Below are 19,606 nucleotides of genomic sequence, written 5' to 3'. Positions count from 1 at the left end.
GGGGAAGGAGTATAGCTAGAAGGTGATAGGTGAAGCCAGGTGGGTTGGAAAGGTCAGGAGAGGAAGGAATCTGACAGGAGAGATGTATTAGAATGTATTACATATGCGGTTGTTAGCATTCTGCTTATATACATGACTGATTGTTGTTGATTGAGAGCAACGGGTTGATTTCATACCACTGACAAGCTTAAATATGCTGTTTGGAACCTGTAGCATTGGCCTAGAATTCGTAAACACAAGAGATTCCGCAGATGCTGGAAATCTAAAGCACAACACACAAATTGCTGGGGGAACTTGGGTCAGGCAGCAGCTATAGAAATGAATATTAAACAGTCAACATTTCAGGCTGAGGCCCTTCATCAGGGCTGGAAAGGAGGGAGGAAGAAGCCAGAATAATGGGGGGAAGGAGAAGGAGCACAAGCCCGAAAGTGATAGGCAGAAAAGGTGAGGGTTGAAGAGAAGGAATCTGATAGGAGAGGAGAGTGGACTATGGAAGAGAGGGAAGGAGGGGCAGTGGGGGAGTGATAGGCAGGTGAGAAGAAGGGAAGAGGTCAGGGAGGGGCAGTGTAGGGAATTGAAGAACAGGAAATACGGAAGGGGAGAAAATCACCAAGAATTTGGAGAAATCAATATTCATGTAATCAGGCTGGAGGCTACCCAGATGGAATAAGAGGTGCTGCTCCTCTAACCTGAGAGTCACCTCATTGTGGCAGTGGAGTAGGCCACCATGTCACAATGATGAATGGGGATTGGAATTAAAATGATTGGCCAACAAGAAATCCTGCATGTTGTAGATGGAGTGAAGGTGCTCGACAAAGCAGTTCCCCCAATCTATGTTGGGTCTCATCAACACAGAGGCCACATTGGGAACACTGGATACAGTAGATGACCCCAGCAGATTTGCAGGTGAAGTGTTGCCTCAGCTGGAAGGACTGTTTGGTGCCCTGAATGGAGGTGAGGGAGGAAGTGAATGGGCAGATGTAGTACATCTTCCACCTGCAGGGTAAATGCTAGGAAGATTAGTGGGGAGGGACGAATGGGCAAGATGGTGTTAGAGGGTGAGAGTTCCTTGTGTCCTCATCTACCATCCCATGAGCAACGCATTCAGCACATCATTCTCTTCAACTTCTGCCATCTTCAATGGGACCTCACTACCAAACAAATTTTTACCTCTCCCCACCACTCTCCAATTTCAGCAAGGATAACTCCTTTCCAGTCCTGATGAAGTGTTTCAGCCCAAAACGTCGACAGTTCATTCATTTCCAACAGTGCTGTCTGACCTGTTGTGTTCCTCCAGAATTTTGTGTACGTTGGTCTAGAATTTAGCCTGGAGAAAGGCTACGTAATGGTTTCCTAAATCTCATTTAGATAATTCAACTGTAGAGCATTTTTCAGTGGGTGTTCTGGACTAAAGCGCCTTTCAAATGGGTGACTTATTTCAAATGGTCGATGCTAAAGAGTGAGTTTTTGGGTAGATGATTCATTTACACTTAAATGACTCTGGCCACCAGCCTTCTGTTTGACTAAGTACTATGGATTGGCTTCACAACAATGCACTTCCTAAAAGCTGTGTATATCGAAATACTAGCCAGACGCTGCGGATGGAAGTGTGAAGTTTACAGGTAGTTTTGAAGACAGCCTTATCTATACTTTATAAATATTAATTGTCCTCTTATGTTAGCACATAAAATACCAAATAAATGTATTGTGGATTTGACTTGCACTCCTAAAGGCTGTGAGTACCAACCCAGACATGTTGGCGTCAGGAGGAAAGGATGAAGTCAGAAGATGTGATGTTTTGTAGGTAACTTCAAAAGGGAGCAATGTCTATGCATTGTCTATAACTTTGTAAATAACAATTGTCTTTTGTGTCTAGCATATAAATATCAAGCCCACATTGGGCTAGCAGACCTTTCCACCGAAATCGTCTCCCGTCGGTATGATGCCTGCTGTACCTTGTGTTGTGTCGAATGAAGAAGCTGCTTTGTATCTACCAGTAACTCTGTCTCTCTGGTGATTTCATTCACGCCACAACAGTCGAAGCGGACAAGAATAGGTATATGTCATGGAGGACTAAGGGTTTTGGATTGCTGGAGAAGCAGCAGCCTTGGACTGTGGTGTACAATGGTGGTTTGCATAAGGATGGGCCTACCATCTAGGAGATCCTAGTTAAATGGCAGAAGGTATGCTGGGTGGGGTAAAGTTGGAACAGAGCGAGAAAAACTGATGACTAAGTAGACAGCTGTCAAACATTTGCAGGTCAGCATGAGGTACCAATTCTTCTGGCCTGCAGAAATGATGCACATATATTTACATCATGAATTCACCTCAACCTTCCCCCTTGAAGCCAACCCATTTCAAAGGCAGGGAAATGTACCTAGCAGTGGTTAAACATAGAACAGCTAAATTAAAATTAGGCAGCCTTCTTATAACACCTTGAGAGCAACATGCTTCTCATGAGTGGAGTAGCCCAACCTCACTGCAACCAGATGTAAGTAGGCTTGGCACAGCTTCCACTCCCTTTTCAAACTGTGAAGATTTTACCTTCTGCCACAATATCAATTCAAACACTTCGGGATTTAAAACTCAGCCAAAAGTGTCAGTTCCAGTCTTCATTAAAACATATACTTATCCACGGCCAGATCTCCAGCTCCGTTGCCATCAGAGATAATGCAAATGAATGGAAAGGGGATTTGGTGACTACATTGTAAAGTAGTTGAATTAAAATTCAGTTTATCGCATTCATTTCAGAGAACAAAGCAGTTCTGCCACTATGAATAATGGAAGGCAGCAATTCTGCAATTAGACACTGACCTTGCACAGCTAAACCAGCTAGCCTGATGCCTTGCTCCAACGTACAGGGAAGTCTTCCATCAAGTACATCTTTCTTTACTTGAAGGTAATACTGATACCTGCAATTATGAAAACAGAATAACACTGTCAAGTGCTGATTGTCCTTTGAGAAACTAAAAATAACCCAATAACTGTTTTGTTTTTTGTTTTTCTTGGCTGGTTCTTTAATGCAAACCGTCACATTAGAGCAATTAATAGAATGAGGCAAGAAAGAATAGGAAGAGGAAACAGCTGAGGCAGCGTTCTCCCTGTAGAACTATTCGAAGACTATGGCAAGAAGTCTTCAAGATGTATTACCCAAAGAAGTGGCAAATATTTTCTGGGTTAATTTTCAATCCCTAACCCCATCTTAATCTATCTGTATACCCACAAAGCTAAACTGTAAGTCTTATTTTGGATGAATTCCTGAAGAACTGGTTGCTGGCCTCAATATAGATCACTATCATAACACAGAGAAAACAGCCCGTGGTGCTTATGGTTAATGTGCACACTGCCCAAAGATACTGACTGAACAAGAGTTCTAATTTTAAATTATATTTACTAGTAAGGAGATTTTTTATACAATATTGAGGGAATCTCTTTTCCCCAAAGAGCTGTGCAGAAATTTGCATCAGCTGTTGTTTTACAGTGAACCCTTAGTACATTTATGGTTATGTTGATGGTAACATGCCAAGACCATATAATGAGCTACTGTGTTGCTGGAACACATTTACCAGGTTGTTGCTGAACGATGCTGTCAATATGGAAAGCAGCTTTCACTGATTGTTGCTACCAAGAGTTATCACATGTACTACATACTGACACTTGTACATTGACTGTTTTCCAACCACATAACACTAACATTATAAATACTGCATAGCTCTAAAATTTTCACGACAAGACTACTTTCCACTAATTGAAACCCACACAGGCAGAGATTCTTCCTAGCTAATGAAAATAAATTATATTTCTACATACTTAATGTAAATCTTCTACTGCATGTTAAGCCACCTGGAAATGCAGTGGAAGTAAGCACCACCACCCTCATTTTCACCTAACGGCTAACTCTTATAAAAAGATAGGGTACTTAATATATTAGTAAACTTCCAAATTCATTTTCAAAAATTAGGCAAAGCAGTGAGTATAACTCAAAAATAATGGTGCTGTGCCTATTAAAACAGATTTAGTGAGAATGGGCTGGTCAAGCATCATCCTCAGGGAGAGAGGACTGCATTGACTAATCCGTCAGTCCATAGAAGCAGGCATGGCAAGCATGGAAATTGGCTCACCTTGTAGGTCACCCCAAAGTTCAGGCAGCCTTACAGTGACCTCACTGCAACTTACTGCAAGGTAGACCCAACTGCAATCCTGATAGCATCTTCAGAGCTCTCTTGATCAAAAAGCATGCCTCCTGTTCTCAGCAGCCTGTTAAAGTCCCTTTGACCCCTAATTCTTACAGCAGCACAATTCCTCAAGGGCTGGCTGAATGCTGATTGTATCCCAGGTTTGTCCCTGCAAGAGCCACGTGTACGGGCTATGGCAATGAGGCCAAGTGATGGATTATTGGAATAAGAGTGAAGCATTAGACAGAGATTGGGCTTTGCAAATCTTGCAACTAATGGTCTCAATCTTCATGGATTAGAATGAGAAAGAATGCTACATTAGCACCACTAAAACGTAGTGAAGCAAATTCTGAACCTGTGGAAATAGTAGGATCTAGGGCAGCATTAACTTGTGTGATGCAGCAAGATAAAAGTGATGAGGGAGCACGTTTTAGAAAGTGAGTAGCTGATAGCTGAACTTACTCTGGTAGTCAAAATTAGAGCCTAGAAATACATGATAAAGCTGATTTCTGAGAATGAATCAAGGAGGGAATGAGAGGATGACAATTTCAGATGAGAAAAAGAATTCTTAAATGAATAATCTGATGGATATTGAAATAGTCTTTTCAAATTGCATCTCTATAGCAAATTTCAGAAAACTGTTTATGTTTCATTCAGCTGTAAAATAAATTTAGTTCAAAATACAGAGAAAATTGTGACATACCAAAAGAAATACTTTTTTTCCTCAAAGAAAGTTAGGAAATTCAATGACTATAAACAGTAAGCTTGCAAGTGGCCAGAATTTAAGTCAGTGTACATGAAGCAAATGCTCACCAAGACATAATCGTGAATGATTCTGTTGTTGAGATAGGACATGATTTGCAGTTTCTCGCCTTAAATGGATATATTTGCACTTGGAGTTGTTCATTCAATACTATGTAAATATTGCACATTTGGTTAAATTGCCTTCTTGAAACTTGTATTAATAATACATTTCTACAAGCATTGTTGGCACTTTTTAAATTTAAAAGAAGAAAATATCTCAGAATGAATAACAATAGTTTTAAAAATAAATGCAGCAAAGGCCCTGTCCTCCAGACTTACAGACTTGGAGGCTGTGGCAGTCTGATGTAGAGAAGCGAGTTGCCAAGTTCTACCTCACACCACACCAATGCAATAGAATGACTCTGCATGTGCAACAGCACCCAAAGATCTTCTCTCCATGAGTTTCCAGCTGGGTGAAGTTTGTAAATTGTCTTGTGTGTGGTGGCTAGCAGACAGAGGGTTAGGATTGGAGATACCCAACAGCAAGTGGTGAGAATGCTGCAGTGAAGGGAGAATGGCTCCAGTGAGCAGAGTTCAATCTGAACTTCGCCGGCTGTCTGAGTAAAGCTTGCGTGTTCTCACTGCGACTGTGTGAACTCCTCTCCATTTTCCTCGCACATTCTGAAAAGGTGCTGGAAAATCAACTAACACACATCAAAGTTGCTGGTGAACGCAGCAGGCCAGGCAGCATCTCTAGGACGAGGTACAGTCGATGTTTTGGGCCGAGACCGTTTGTCAGGACTAACTGAAGGAAGAGCTAGTAAGGGATTTGAAAGTGGGAGGGGGAGAGTGAGATCCAAAATGATAGGAGAAGACAGGAAGGGGAGGGATGGAGCCAAGAGCTGGACAGGTGATTGGCAAAAGAGATATGAGAGGATCATGGGACAGAAGGTCCGGGGAGAAAGGCAAGTGGGGGGGGAAACCCAGAGGATGGGCAAGGAGTATAGTCAGAGGGACAGAGGGAGAAAAAGGAGAGTGAGAGAAAGAATGTGTGTATATAAATAACGGATGGGGTACGAGGGGGAGGTGGGGCATTAGTGGAAGTTAGTGAAGTCAATGTTCATGCCATCAGGTTGGAGGCTACCCAGACGGAATATAAGGTGTTGTTCCTCCAACCTGAGTGTGGCTTCATCTTTACAGTAGAGGAGGCCATGGATAGACATGTTAGAATGGGAATGGGATGTGGAATTAAAATGTATGGCCATTGCGAGATCCTGCTTTCTCTGGCGGACAGAGCGTAGGTGTTCAGCAAAACGATCTCCTAGTCTGCGTCGGGTCTCGCCAATATATGGAAGGCCATATCGGGAGCATCGAACGCAGTATATCACACCAGCCGGCTCACAGGTGAAGTGTTGCCTCACCTGGAAGGACTGTCTGGAGCCCTGAATGGTGGTAAGGGAGGAAGTGTAAGGGCATGTATAGCACTTGTTCCGCTTACAGGGATAAGTGCCAGGAGGGAGATCAGTGGGGAGGGATGGGGGGGAAACAAATGGACAAGGGAGTCGCGTAGGGAGCGATCCCTGCGGAAAGCGGGGGGGGGGAGGGAAAGATGTGCTTAGTGGTGGAATCCTGTTGGAGGTGACGGAAGTTACGGAGAATAATATGTTGGACCCGGAGGCTGGTGGGGTGGTAGGTGAGGACCAGGGTAACCCTATTCCTAATGGGGTGACGGGAGGATGGAGTGAGAGCAGATGTGTGTGAAATGGGGGAGATGCGTTTGAGAGCAGAGTTGATGGTGGAGGAAGGGAAGCCCCTTTCTTTAAAAAAGGAGGACATCTCCCTCGTCCTGGAATGAAAAGCCTCATCCTGAGAGCAGATGCGGCGGAGATGGAGGAATTGCGAGAAGGGGATGTCATTTTTGCAAGAGACAGGCTGAGAAGTGGAATAGTCCAGATAGCTGTGAGAGTCAGTAGGCTTATAGTAGACATCAGTAGATAAGCTGTCTCCAGAGATAGAGACAGAAAGATCTAGAAAGGGGAGGGAGGTGTCGGAAATGGATCAGGTAAACTTGAGGGCAGGGTGAAAGTTGGAGGCAAAGTTAATGAAGTCAACGAGCTCAGCATGCGTGCAGGAAGCAGCGCCAATGCAGTCGTCGATGTAGCGAAGGAAAAGTGGGGGACGGATACCAGAATAGGTTTGGAACATACCAGTTCCCACACCTCGCACTTTCCGTTTCTACCTCCTACCCAAGATCCACAAACCTGCTTGTCCTGGCAGACCTATTGTCTCAGCTTGCTCCTGCCCCACCGAACTCATTTCTGCATAACTCGACACGGTTTTATTCCCCCCTTGTTCAATCCCTTCCTACCTATGTTCATGACACTTCTCACGCTCTTAAACTTTTCGATGATTTTAAGTTCCCTGGCCCCCACCGCTTTATTTTCACCATGGATGTCCAGTCCCTATATACTTCCATCCCTCATCAGGAAGGTCTCAAAGCTCTCCGCTTCTTTTTGGATTCCAGACCTAATCAGTTCCCCTCTACCACCACTCTGCTCCGTCTAGCGGAATTAGTCCTCACTCTCAATAATTTCTCCTTTGGCTCCTCCCACTTCCTCCAAACTAAAGGTGTAGCTATGGGCACCCGTATGGGTCCTAGCTATGCCTGCCTTTTTGTTGGCTTTGTGGAACAATCTATGTTCCGTGCCTATTCTGGTATCTGTCCCCCACTTTTCCTTCGCTACATCGATGACTGCATTGGCGCTGCTTCCTGCACGCATGCTGAGCTAGTTGACTTCATTAACTTTGCTTCCAACTTTCACCCTGCCCTCAAGATAACCTGGTCCATTTCTGACACCTCCCTCCCCCTTCTAGATCTTTCTGTCTCTATCTCTGGAGACAGCTTATCTACTGATGTCTACTATAAGCCTACTGACTCTCACAGCTATCTGGACTATTCCTCTTCTCAGCCTGTCTCTTGCAAAAATGCCATCCCCTTCTCACAATTCCTCCGTCTCCACCGCATCTGCTCTCAGGATGAGGCTTTTCATTCCAAGACAAGGGAGATGTCCTCCTTTTTTAAAGAAAGGGGCTTCCCTTCCTCCACCATCAGCTCTGCTCTCAAATGCATCTCCCCCATTTCATGCACATCTGCTCTCACTCCATCCTCCCGCCACCCCACTAGGAATAGGGTTCCCCTGGTCCTCACCTGCCACCCCACTAGCCTCCGGGTCCAACGTATTATTCTCCGTAACTTCTGCCACCTCCAACAGGATCCCACCACTAAGCACATCTTTCCCTCCCGCCCCTCTCTGCTTTCCGCAGGGATCGCTCCCTACGTGACTCCCTTGTCCATTTGTCCCCCCCATCCCTCCCCACTGATCTCCCTCCTGGCACTTATCTCTGTAAGCGGAACAAGTGCTACACATGCCCTTACACTTCCTCCCTTACCACCATTCAGGGCTCTGGACAGTCCTTCCAGGTGAGGCAACACTTCACCTGAGAGTCGGCTGGTGTGATATACTGCGTTCGATGCTCCCGATATGGCCTTCCATATATTGGCGAGACCCGACGCAGACTAGGAGATCGTTTTGCTGAACACCTACGCTCTGTCCGCCAGAGAAAGCAGGATCTCCCAATGGCCATACATTTTAATTCCACATCCCATTCCCATTCTGATATGTCTATCCATGGCCTCCTCTACTGTAAAGATGAAGCCACACTCAGGTTGGAGGAACAACACCTTATATTCCGTCTGGGTAGCCTCCAACCTGATGGCATGAAAACTGACTTCTCTAACTTCTGCTCATGCCCCACCTCCCCGTCGTACCCCATCCGTTATTTATATACACATTTTTCTCTCTCTCTCCTTTTTCCTCCCTCTGTCCCTTTGACTATACCCCTTGCCCATCCTCTGGGTTCCCCCCCCCCCCACTTTCCTTTTCCCTGGGCCTGCTGTCCCATGATCCTCTCATATCCCCTTTTGCCAATCACCTGTCCAGCTCTTGGCTCCATCCCTCCCCCTCATGTCTTCTCCTATCATTTTGGATCTCCCCCTCCCCCTCCCACTTTCAAATCTCTTACTAGCTCTTCCTTCAGTTAGTCCTGACGAAGGGTCTCGGCCCGAAACTTCGACTGTACCTCTTCCTAGGGATGCTGCCTGGCCTGCTGCATTCACCAGCAACTTTGATGTGTGTTGCTTGAATTTCCAACATCTGCAGAATTCCTCGTGTTTACATTGGAAAATCAACTGGCCACTGTAAATTACCCTTCAGTGTAGCTGAGCGGCAGAAAAATCAAGGGGAAGTTGAAGTACATGATAGAGAAAATAGATTACAGATGTGAGGGATGGGACTGGTACCAGAGAATCAATGGGTAGAATTGCCAAATTATTCTAACTCCTTCCATGTCTTAAGGAAATATAATAAGTTGATAATAGTAGACAGACATCCATGCATTCACACATCATACGTGTACAGAAAAGGTATCTAGTTTGCAGGAAAACCTTTTTGAATAGACAAAAGCAATCTCAACTTTTGAAGATGATCTATACCACAAATTTCAAAAGTACTGGATTTATATACTGTAACCTCTTTTGGCAAAGAATAAACCTCGATGATGATGATGACAAGAAACTGCAGAGTTGTGAATGCAGCCCAGTTCATCACATAAACTTCATTAACAGTGTCTACACTTTCTGCTGCTGTGTGGAAAGAAGCTAATGTGTTCAAAGACCCTCTCTCACTCGGTCATTTTCTCTTCTCCCCAATCCAAACAGGCAAAAGATACAAAATCATGAGAATACACTACCAGGCTCAAGGACAACTTCTATCCCCCTGTTATCAGATTCTTGAGTGGACTTCTTCCACGCTAAAGAAGAACTCTTGAACCCTCAGTCTGCCCATCATGGCCCTTCCACATTATTTGTCCACCTGCACTGCACTTTCTCTGAACTCTAAAACCATATTCTGCATTCTCCCTGCCCCCTTTGTTTACAACCTCAAAGTAATTATGTAAGATCCTACTCTGGATCTTTTCATTGCTAACTGCAAATGGGACATCAGCCATCTTGACTTCACCATCCCTCTCTCCAATTCCAACCTCCCTCCTCTCAAACACACTGCTCCTCACTCTCACAGCACTAATCCTAACCTCACCATGAAACCTGCAGATAAGGGGTGTGTTGTAGTAGTCTGGCAGACTGACCTCGACTTTGCCGAGGCGCGGCAACAACTGTCACACACCTCCTCTTACTTATCCTGCAAACGAGAGCCCACTAATAAGCACCAGGCCATTATCACCTACACCAACACCAACCTCATTAACTCTGGGATCTCCCATCCAATGCCACCAATCTCACAGTTCACTTACCCCGCACCTCCTGTTTCTACCTCCAACCCATGATCCACAAACCTGCCTGTCCAGGTAAATCCATTGTTTCTTTTTGTTCCTGCCCCACTGAACTTATATCTGCATACATTGAATCTGTTTTGTCCCCCTGGTTCAGTTCCTTCCTAGCTACATCCGTGACACTTCACGTGGTCTGGATCTTTTCAATGATTTCAAGTTCCCTAACCCTGAGCACCTTATTTTCACTATGTCCAGTCCCTATACACCTCCATCCTCACCAGGAGGACTCAAAGCTCTCCATTTCTCTCTGGACACTAGACATAACCACTTCCCCTCCACCATCACTCTCCTCCATCTGGTGGAACTTGTCCTCACTCTCAATAATTTCTCCTTTGGCTCCTCCCACTTCCTTCAAACAAAAGGTGTAGCCATGGGCACTCGCATGGGTCCCAGCTATGCCTGCCTGTTTGTTGGCCATGTGGAACAGTCTATATTCCAAGCCAACACTGGTATCGCTCCCCAACTTTTCCTATGCTACATGGATGACTGCATTGGTGCTGCTTCCTGCACCTATGCCAAACTCATCAACTTCATTCTTGTTTCCAATTTCCACCCTGCCCTCAATTTACCTGGTCCATTTCTGACACCTCCCTCTCCTTTCTTGATCTCCCTGTCTCTGTCCTTAGGGATGTCTATTATAAACCCACTGACTCTCATAGCTACCAAGACTATACCTCTTCCTACCCTGTTACTTGTAAAAACACCATCCCCTTCTCTCAATTCCTCTGTTTCCACCGCATCTGTTCTCAGGATGAGGCTTTTCATTCCACAACTATGGGGTTGTCCTCCTCCTTCAAAGAAAGGGGCTTCCCTTCCTCCACCATCAACGCTGCCCTCAATCGCATCTCTTCCATTTTGCGCACATCTGCCCTCACCCCATCCTCCCGCCACCCCAGCAGGCCCAGAGTTTCTCTTGGCCTCACCGACCATCCCACAATCCTTTGTGTCCAGCACTTACACTCCGTTGGCCAGAAGAAGCAGGATCTCCCAGTGGCCACCCATTTTAATTCCATTTCCCACCCCCTTTCTGATATATCAATCCATGGCCTCCTCTACTGTTGCGACGAGGCCACACTCAGGTTGGAGGAACACCTTATATTCAATTTGGGTAACCTCCAACCTGATGGCATGAGTATCGATTTCCCAAGCTTCCGGTAATGCCCCCTGCCTCACCATTCCCCATCCCCTTTTCCCTCTCTCATCTTATCTCTTTGCCAGCCCATCACCTCCCTCTGGTGCTCCTCCCCCACTTTCTTCCATGGCCTTCTGTTTTCTCCTATTGGACTCCCCCTTCTCTAGCCCTGTACCCCTTTCACCAATCAAATTCCCAACTCTTTAATTCACCCTCACCCCCCTCCCAGTGTCACCTCTCACCTACTCCCACTTTCTTACTCTGAATCTCCATCTTTTTTTCCCTCGTCCTGATGAAGTGTCTCGGCCCGTAACATCAATTGTACTCTTTTCAATGGATGCTGTCTGGCCTGCTGAGTTCCTCCAGCATTCTGCAGATTTTGCTTGTAATTATGTAAAGGTTGAGTTGTCTGCATTGCACGCAACAAAAGCTTTTCACTATATTTTGGTGCATGTAACTATGATAAATCAATTAAAGCTACCAATTACAGAAGAGTCAATATGAAAAAGTGGGACATACCAAAAGCATGGGTGAATACACTAGGGTTAAGGAATTAAGCAGCTGAGATAGGGTATGAATAGTGAAGAAATTTACAAGAGATAAGGTATGATGAAACCAGAGATGACGTACAGTGTACTTAATCAATGAGTTAGATGTAACTTGGAAGTGAATGAATGAGAGTTGGTGTTATGGGTACAGAATTTTGACAGCAGCTAATGGCAGGTCTGTCTTTCCATTGTCACAGTGGAGGTAAATTTTAGCACAACATGACATAACACTTGATGGCTATTCCATCGTATAAATCAAAATTCTTTGATTTAACTCAAAACTCATTGGCCATCTTTTTCAAATTAAGTTTAGTATATGAAATGCTGATTATTGCAACTGATGCCTAGGAACAAGGACGCCCTAAATATAAAACTAATATCCCTTTGCAGTCTTTGGAAGCAGATTTGAAATTTGTTCACAGGTATTATTCCCTTTAAAACCAAGTCAAAAGTACTCATAAAAGTCATCATAAGAGACAGTAAGCGAAGTATTTAAAACGTACACCATGCATTCTCCCAAACAATGCCCTGGTGTTTGAGTTGTTAATCAGAATCTTGGTTTAAGGAAGATGCCCTTGGCTAATGTTTACATACAGGACTGACAGAGATTGTGATAACATGCCTGAACCCAGCTGTAATTACAAGGCTCTCTTTAAACTCCTCATATGGTAAACAGATGAAGAGTCAATAGTTGGGAGGATCCTCATTCTTTTGCTACAGGGTAAAGTGCTCTTCGACTTTATTAATCTGCTGATATCAGCTCTTTAAATTTGTACTTCTAATATCATTTAAATTGTTCATTAAACATAAACTAATATTCAAAAGAATACAACCTTATAAGGTTATACCAATGTTTCCTTTAACTGAATAAACTTATTTTTAAAACTGACTTTCGACAGTGTCACTAAGTACTTCTTGAAACCATTCAACTCTATTAGAGGAAAGAAAGATCCTATCATAGTTTGCTCTTAAGAATTTCTAAGCAACTGACTATGCAGAAATAACAAGTAGCACCCCAGCTGGTTTGGAACAGTTTAGCTTCAAATGACGAGTGTCAAAAAGACAGAGGAGTATAACACAGAAATAGGCCCTTCGATCCATCTAGTCCATGCTAAAACCTTTTAAACTGCCTACTCCCATTGATTTGCAGAGGGACCTTGGCCCTCCATAATCCTATAATCTATGTATATCAAACTTCTCCTAACGTTGAAATTGAGCTCGAATCCACCAATTGTGTCCGACATGTATTTAAATATTCAAATCAGAATCCAGAAAAACTGATAGCAGCTGAACCTCCTGCTGTCAACAAAAGAAGTGCAATCCTATTTTTTTAAAATCCAATTGACAGAACTAATTTGCTGTATTTTTTAATATAATATTCCGGTGCCTTCTGTCAAAAGGACCAGTTAACTATTTTTCCAATCATCTCTAGATGGAAGGAGGAAGATTTTAAATCTCTCTACAAATTTTCTCTCCAATACAAAACTGTCAACAGTCACTGCTTCAAATTTTAACGTTTAAAATATTCTAAGGCTCAGTGTGATTATAATGTATCAACAAATACTGGCAGCTAATTTAGGATGTTAATTCAATGCTACACTTTATAAACTATGTTATAGTGTTTTCTGGAATAATGGCTGAATAATAGTAATCTATATTTACTAAAATTAATATGACACAAATATTTTATCCAGCACTGAATGCATTTTATATTATACGTTGTATTATTTGGAACGTGAAAAGATATCACAATTTATTTCAAAATTATTTACTATAAATATGCTTGTTATATCTCAGTTTATTAAATTAGAACAAAGATTTCTGCATTTTATGGACTCAAACTTCAAAAGTTAATTTATCATTATGTTTTTGCATCCAGTTTTCTATTTCCTCAGAAAATGCAACTTTCTGCCCATGCAATATATGTTGACATTATAATCTTTCAACATGAATGCGAGAGATTGAATGCTGTACTACACATAATTTACACGGCAACTGTGCACAATAATTGCGTCCTGAGCAAAGCTTCCTCGGGATAAGACCACAAGACATAGGAGCAGAATTAAGCCATTCGGCCCATCGAGTTAGCTCTGCCATTTCATCAAGGCTGATTTATACATCCCTCTATACAGGTTTCCCCCGCCATCCGAAGGTAGAGCGTTCCTATGAAGCGGTTCGTAAGCCGGAAAGTCATAAAGCGAAGAAGCAATTACCATTTATTTATATGGGAAAATTTTGTGAGCATTCGCAGACCCAAAGATAACCTACCAAATCATGCCATTTACACCTCGGACTTCAACTACTGCACTGAGTCTTGTCATCTTCAGAAGTCTTTGGATGACTCTGCCATAGTTGGATGCATCAGCAAGGGAGATGAGGCTGAGTACAGGGCTACGGTAGGAAACTTTGTCACACGGTGTGAGCAGAATTATCTGCAGCTTAATGTGAAAAAGACTAAGGAGCTGGTGGTAGACCTGAGGAGAGCTAAGGTACCAGTGACCCCTGTTTCCATCCAGGGGGTCAGTGTGGACATGGTGGAGGATTACAAATACCTGGGGATAAAAATTGACAAAAAACTGGACTGGTCAAAGAACACTGAGGCTGTCTACAAGAAGGGTCAGAGCCGGCTCTATTTCCTGAGGAGACTGAGGTCCTTTAACATCTGCCGGACGATGCTGAGGATGTTCTACGAGTCTGTGGTGGCCAGTGCTATCATGTTTGCTGTTGTGTGCTGGGGCAGCAGGCTGAGGGAAGCAGACACCAACAGAATCAACAAACTCATCCATAAGGCCAGTGATGTTGTGGGGATGGAACTGGACTCTCTCACGGTGGTGTCTGAAAAGAGGATGCTGTCCAAGTTGCATGCCATCTTGGTCAATGTTTCCCATCCACTACATAATGTACTGGGTGGGCACAGGAGTACATTCAGCCAGAGACTCATTCCACCGAGATGCAGCACAGAGCGTCATATAAAGTCATTCCTGCCTGTGGCCATCAAACTTTACAACTCCTCCCTTGGAGGGTCAGACACCATGAGCCAATAGGCTGGTCCTAGACTTAATTCATAATTTACTGGCATAATGTATATATTACTATTTAACTATTTATGGAAATATTACTATTTATTATTTATGGTGCAACTGTAACGAAAACCAATTTCCCCCGGGATCAATAAAGTATGAATATGACTATGACTATGCCAAATAACACATAAAACCTAAAATAACAGTAACATATAGTAAAAGCAGGAATGATATGATAAGTACACAGCTTATATAAAGTAGAAATACTTTTCCACAATCATTGCCCGAACTGTTCTCCGTTGCGAAAATCTCACACAAACGCTGTTGGCAAAAACACGGCGTAAGCACTCTCCAGTAACCTTTAAGCTATGAAGCTGACAAATCATACCAAATAACACGTAAAAATACACAGCTGATATAAAGTAAAAATAATGTATGTACAGTGTAGTATCACTTACCGGAATTGGGACAGCATCAAGCACATTGATGATGGTGTGTTAGGCTGTGTCGGAGGTTGGGGTGGTGCAGTGTGGCCCCCACCCTCCGGGCAGCGACCCAACACATTGCCGCGAAGCATGCAGTGGTGCAGCGGTAGCCGGGACGCACCCAACACATCTTTAGGAAAAAAGCCGAAATAAACAAGCTAATTAATTAGATGCTGCCCGGCACATAATTAATTAGCATGTTTATTTCGGCTTGTTTCTTAAAGATGTGCAGTGTGCCTTCCGGCTACCGCTGCATTCTCCACGAATCGGTATCTATCCGCAGCCCGGGTATTGGGGTGGTGGGACACTGGGGTGTCATCTCATCATCGTCTGTTTCCATTAGAGCAGGCAGCTCATCTTCTTCTATCTCTGCCGGCCTCGATGTCGAAGTTCGAGGTTCATCGTCTGCTGTGGCTGATGTGGAAGGCTTGCTTGACTGCTGAACCTTGCGCATTTTTCTATCATACAGTTCTTTGTAAGCACTCAAACCATCCTACAAATATCCCCTAAACCTACGTACCCTTTCAAAATTAAAGTCGTACTTTATCATTACTCATTCGGTTTCGATTGTTATCCTTTCCTCTTCCAACTGCATCAGCTCTTCACCTATCAGTTCTTGGTCATGGGATGCCAAAACCTCTTCAATATTATCTTCGTCAGCTTCCACAAGCCAAACTCACTTAGTCCTTACTTTGTCCACCACGATCAAAATGCTTATTTATGTCTAGTTTTATGCTAAGTGTAACACCCTTATGAGCTCTTTCAGACTTTTCCGATACCTTAGAACTCATCTTGCAAATGGCTGCTCACAGGCATGTGCTTAAGCAATGCCGGCGAGAATGCCGTTCCGAATCCGGGGAACAGCGGCTGCTTGGGGCGCGCGCTGCCTTTTATCGCGTGCTGATTTTTTCGCAACAGTGAAAATACCTTCTGTTAGCGAAAACAGGGTAATAATGTAGGTCTTTTGTAACAGTGAGGTTTCATAAGGCGGACGTTCGAAAAGTGAGGGACACCTGTACCCCACTTTAAGATGGTAATGCACATTGGAAAATTAGGTCTACTGTCTACTGCCCTGAAGAGATGGATAACCAAGGTAAGACGGCACTGGTGAAACTCAGCGACACTATTACAGCTTGGGGTGTCAGAGGTCGGAGATGAATTCCGACACCAAATGACACACCATCCCCATGGAATGCATGGGTTTTCTCCAGGTGATCCTTGTTTCCTCCCACAGCCCAAAGATGCACCATTTAGTAGTTAATTACTCATTGTAAATTGTGCTGTACAGGCTAGGGTTAATCAGGGGTTTCTAGGCAGTTTGCTTCAAAATATTCCATGCTATATTGCAATCAATCAATCAATAAATAATGCCCCACCCAGTCACGAGAATCACTGACTGCTCAAAATGAAGCAGTATTTGGGGATGGCATTGAGAATGCTGAGAACATGAATTGAGAGCACACAGAAGCTCTGTATTATCAATAGGTGTGCACCACTTGACAAACTGCTGTCAGCTCCTTTCTTCCCCATTTGTGGGCGAGTACAAGGTTCCCACACTGGCCTCATTGACCACCTCAGCACATACAAAACTACAAGTTAAGCAAGTCTTTGATCCCGAGACTCCCTGAGAACACAATTTATAACAATTAAATGGTGCTGCACCAAATGTATGACTGTGTTTGCACACTTACGCGGTACTAATGTGTACGCAAGGAACTTGTGGAATTGTCCAGCCTGTGTACCGGGTGAAACCACGTTTGTCAGACATATCATGAAAGTGTAGGAAACACTGAAGAAAACATGAATCTTTTGTGATGCTACTAAGTTTATTTAGATCAGTTAAAAAGTGTACAGGGTCACAGATCCTAGCTATTAAGGCAGTGAAGAGCAAGGAACATTGGTATTTTCCAAAGAGACAGTAAGCCACAAAAACAAGTCCCTAGGTCTAGTGGCGAGTACAGGTCTCCTGCATTCCTGAATTCCTGTGTAACTGGGGTGTGACTTTAAGCAGACAAAGCTTCAGTGGATCATGGTGCAATGTACAGCATGGCTAATATTGCAGACTTATTCCATTTGTCTAAGGGAAGAAGAGAAATTCATTGATACCTGGTTGACTGTGGGTGGAGGTTAGCTTTCGGGCTCAGTAATATCTTTCCTTTTGTATGAAGTCCCTCACTTTGCTTCAGTGGAGAGCAAAGTGCTCAAAAGCAGATCCCTAACCTGAAGAATGTGCTATTCCATTGGATGCAAATTCTGTAGAAAAGACATGCCTTTGCAGAAGTGTAGAATCTTTGAGTTCATAACCAAGTGCAAAACTGAGGTGAAAATTCCTACCCACTTCATACCCATGAAGAGTAGGGTGAGCTGCCCAAATGACTACTGCCTGGAAGCACTCACACCAACTGTAAGGAAGTGCTTCAATAGGTTGGTTATGGCTAAAATTAACTCCTGTCTGAGCAAGGACCAGGGACTGCTACAACAAATCTACAGTAGAAACAATCTCACTAGCTCTTCACCGTGCTTTGGAGCACCTAGACAACAGCAGAACATTGATTAGGCTAGGTACTCTCTGGCTATCCATCCCATAGGACAATGATGGTTCCTTTCAGTCAGTGGGGTTTGATATGTGCGTCCTGGAGTGGCTGTACAGGCCGATCCTTGACAGACACTGCTTGCCACGTACTTGGCAGGTGAGGCCTGGAGGGGCAACAGGGGCAGAAGCTCTGTTGTGGCGCTTCCTGTGCCTTTCCTCTGTTGCCTCGTTGAGCTTGTTCTCAGCAGCGTCCACACCTCTTCTGATGGCGTCCCTCCACTGTGAGCGATCTTCAGCCAGATCCTCCCATGTTGATGGGGCAATGTCAGCTCTCTTGAAGCTCCAGTGCAGAATATCCTTGTACCGTAGTCACTGGCCTCCTCGTTTTCGAGTACCACTGGACAGTTGGCCATACAAAATGTCCTTGGGCAGTCTTCCGTCAGGCATTCTGACAACATGTCCTGCCCAGTGCAGTTGGGCTGACATCAACAAGGTTGAATCTACTGGCATTTCAGTGGTTTTCGAACAGGCCGTAGTACAGTGGACATGATCTTTTCACTGAGGCAGCTCCAAGAGAAATGTATTAATCAACAGAGAAGTCTCTATGTCACATTTGTTGATCTAACCAAAGCATTTGACACTGTTGGTAGAGATGGCCTGTGGAAACTTGTACCAAAATTCAGGTGCCCCCCCTCCACACTTAATCAACAACATCCGTCAGTTCCACAAAGGCAAGAAAGGCCGCATCAAAATGTGCGGTGAGTTGTCAGACCCATTTTCCATCAGCAACGGCGTAAAACAGGGTTGTGTTCTGGCTCCTACTCTGTCTAGACTATTCTTCACTGCTGTTCTTCAGGATGCCACATCAGACCTAAAGTTAGGGGTCTTCCTACAAACGAGGGCTGGTGGCGGGCTCCTCAACCTCACAAGACTGAGTGTAAAAACAAAAGTCAGGGGCATTGTGGCACATGAGCTACAGTTTGCTGATGACTGTGCACTGGTTGCCCACTCTCTTGAAGACTTACAGGAGATCACCAGTAGCTTTGCCAGTGCAGCCAAAAGCTTGGGACTGACAATCAGCCAGAAAAAGACGGAAGTTTTGTACCAACCAGCTCCTGGCTCCTGGCTCAAGCTACGAAGAACCAACTGTCCTCATTGATGACACTCGTCTCAATGCTGTCAACAAGTTTTGCTACCTGGGCAGCATAATAACATCCTCAGCTTCTCTGGATGTAGAGATTGAGCCAAGAACCACAAAAGCCTGCTTTACCTTTGGTCAGCTGAAAGATCGAGTTTGATCACAGAACATCAGGTTGGCCACCAAGTGCAAGGTATACAGGGCCGTTGTCACATCAACCTTGTTATACAGATGTGAGACATGGTGCCCATATCAGAGACACTTATGCCAGCTTGACCAACTGCAGCAGCGTCACCTACATTCTCTGATGAAGATCACCTGGCAAGACAAGGTCTCCAATACTGAGGCTAGGTAACACTGCATATGAATGACAAACCTGTGGTGGATGTACACTGTTCAGGGCTTGGAAGTCTTTTACT

At 44.1% G+C, this 19,606-nt stretch overlaps 1 protein-coding gene across 3 annotated transcripts in view; it reads right to left on the bottom strand.

Annotated features, from left to right (window-relative positions):
* Positions 1-19,606, bottom strand: part of LOC140201287 (tyrosine-protein phosphatase non-receptor type 14-like) — a 262,679-nt gene that overhangs the window by 75,024 nt on the left and 168,049 nt on the right. For all 3 annotated transcript variants that reach the window (XM_072265142.1, XM_072265141.1, XM_072265143.1), the window contains one exon: positions 2,815-2,912. In XM_072265142.1, coding sequence (XP_072121243.1) covers positions 2,815-2,912 — 98 coding nt within the window. The remainder of the gene's footprint in view (positions 1-2,814; positions 2,913-19,606) is intronic.

This window comes from Mobula birostris, chromosome 8 (assembly GCF_030028105.1).
Source record: "Mobula birostris isolate sMobBir1 chromosome 8, sMobBir1.hap1, whole genome shotgun sequence".
NCBI lineage: Eukaryota > Metazoa > Chordata > Chondrichthyes > Myliobatiformes > Myliobatidae > Mobula > Mobula birostris.
This window is presented reverse-complemented; position numbering and strand designations above follow the sequence as displayed.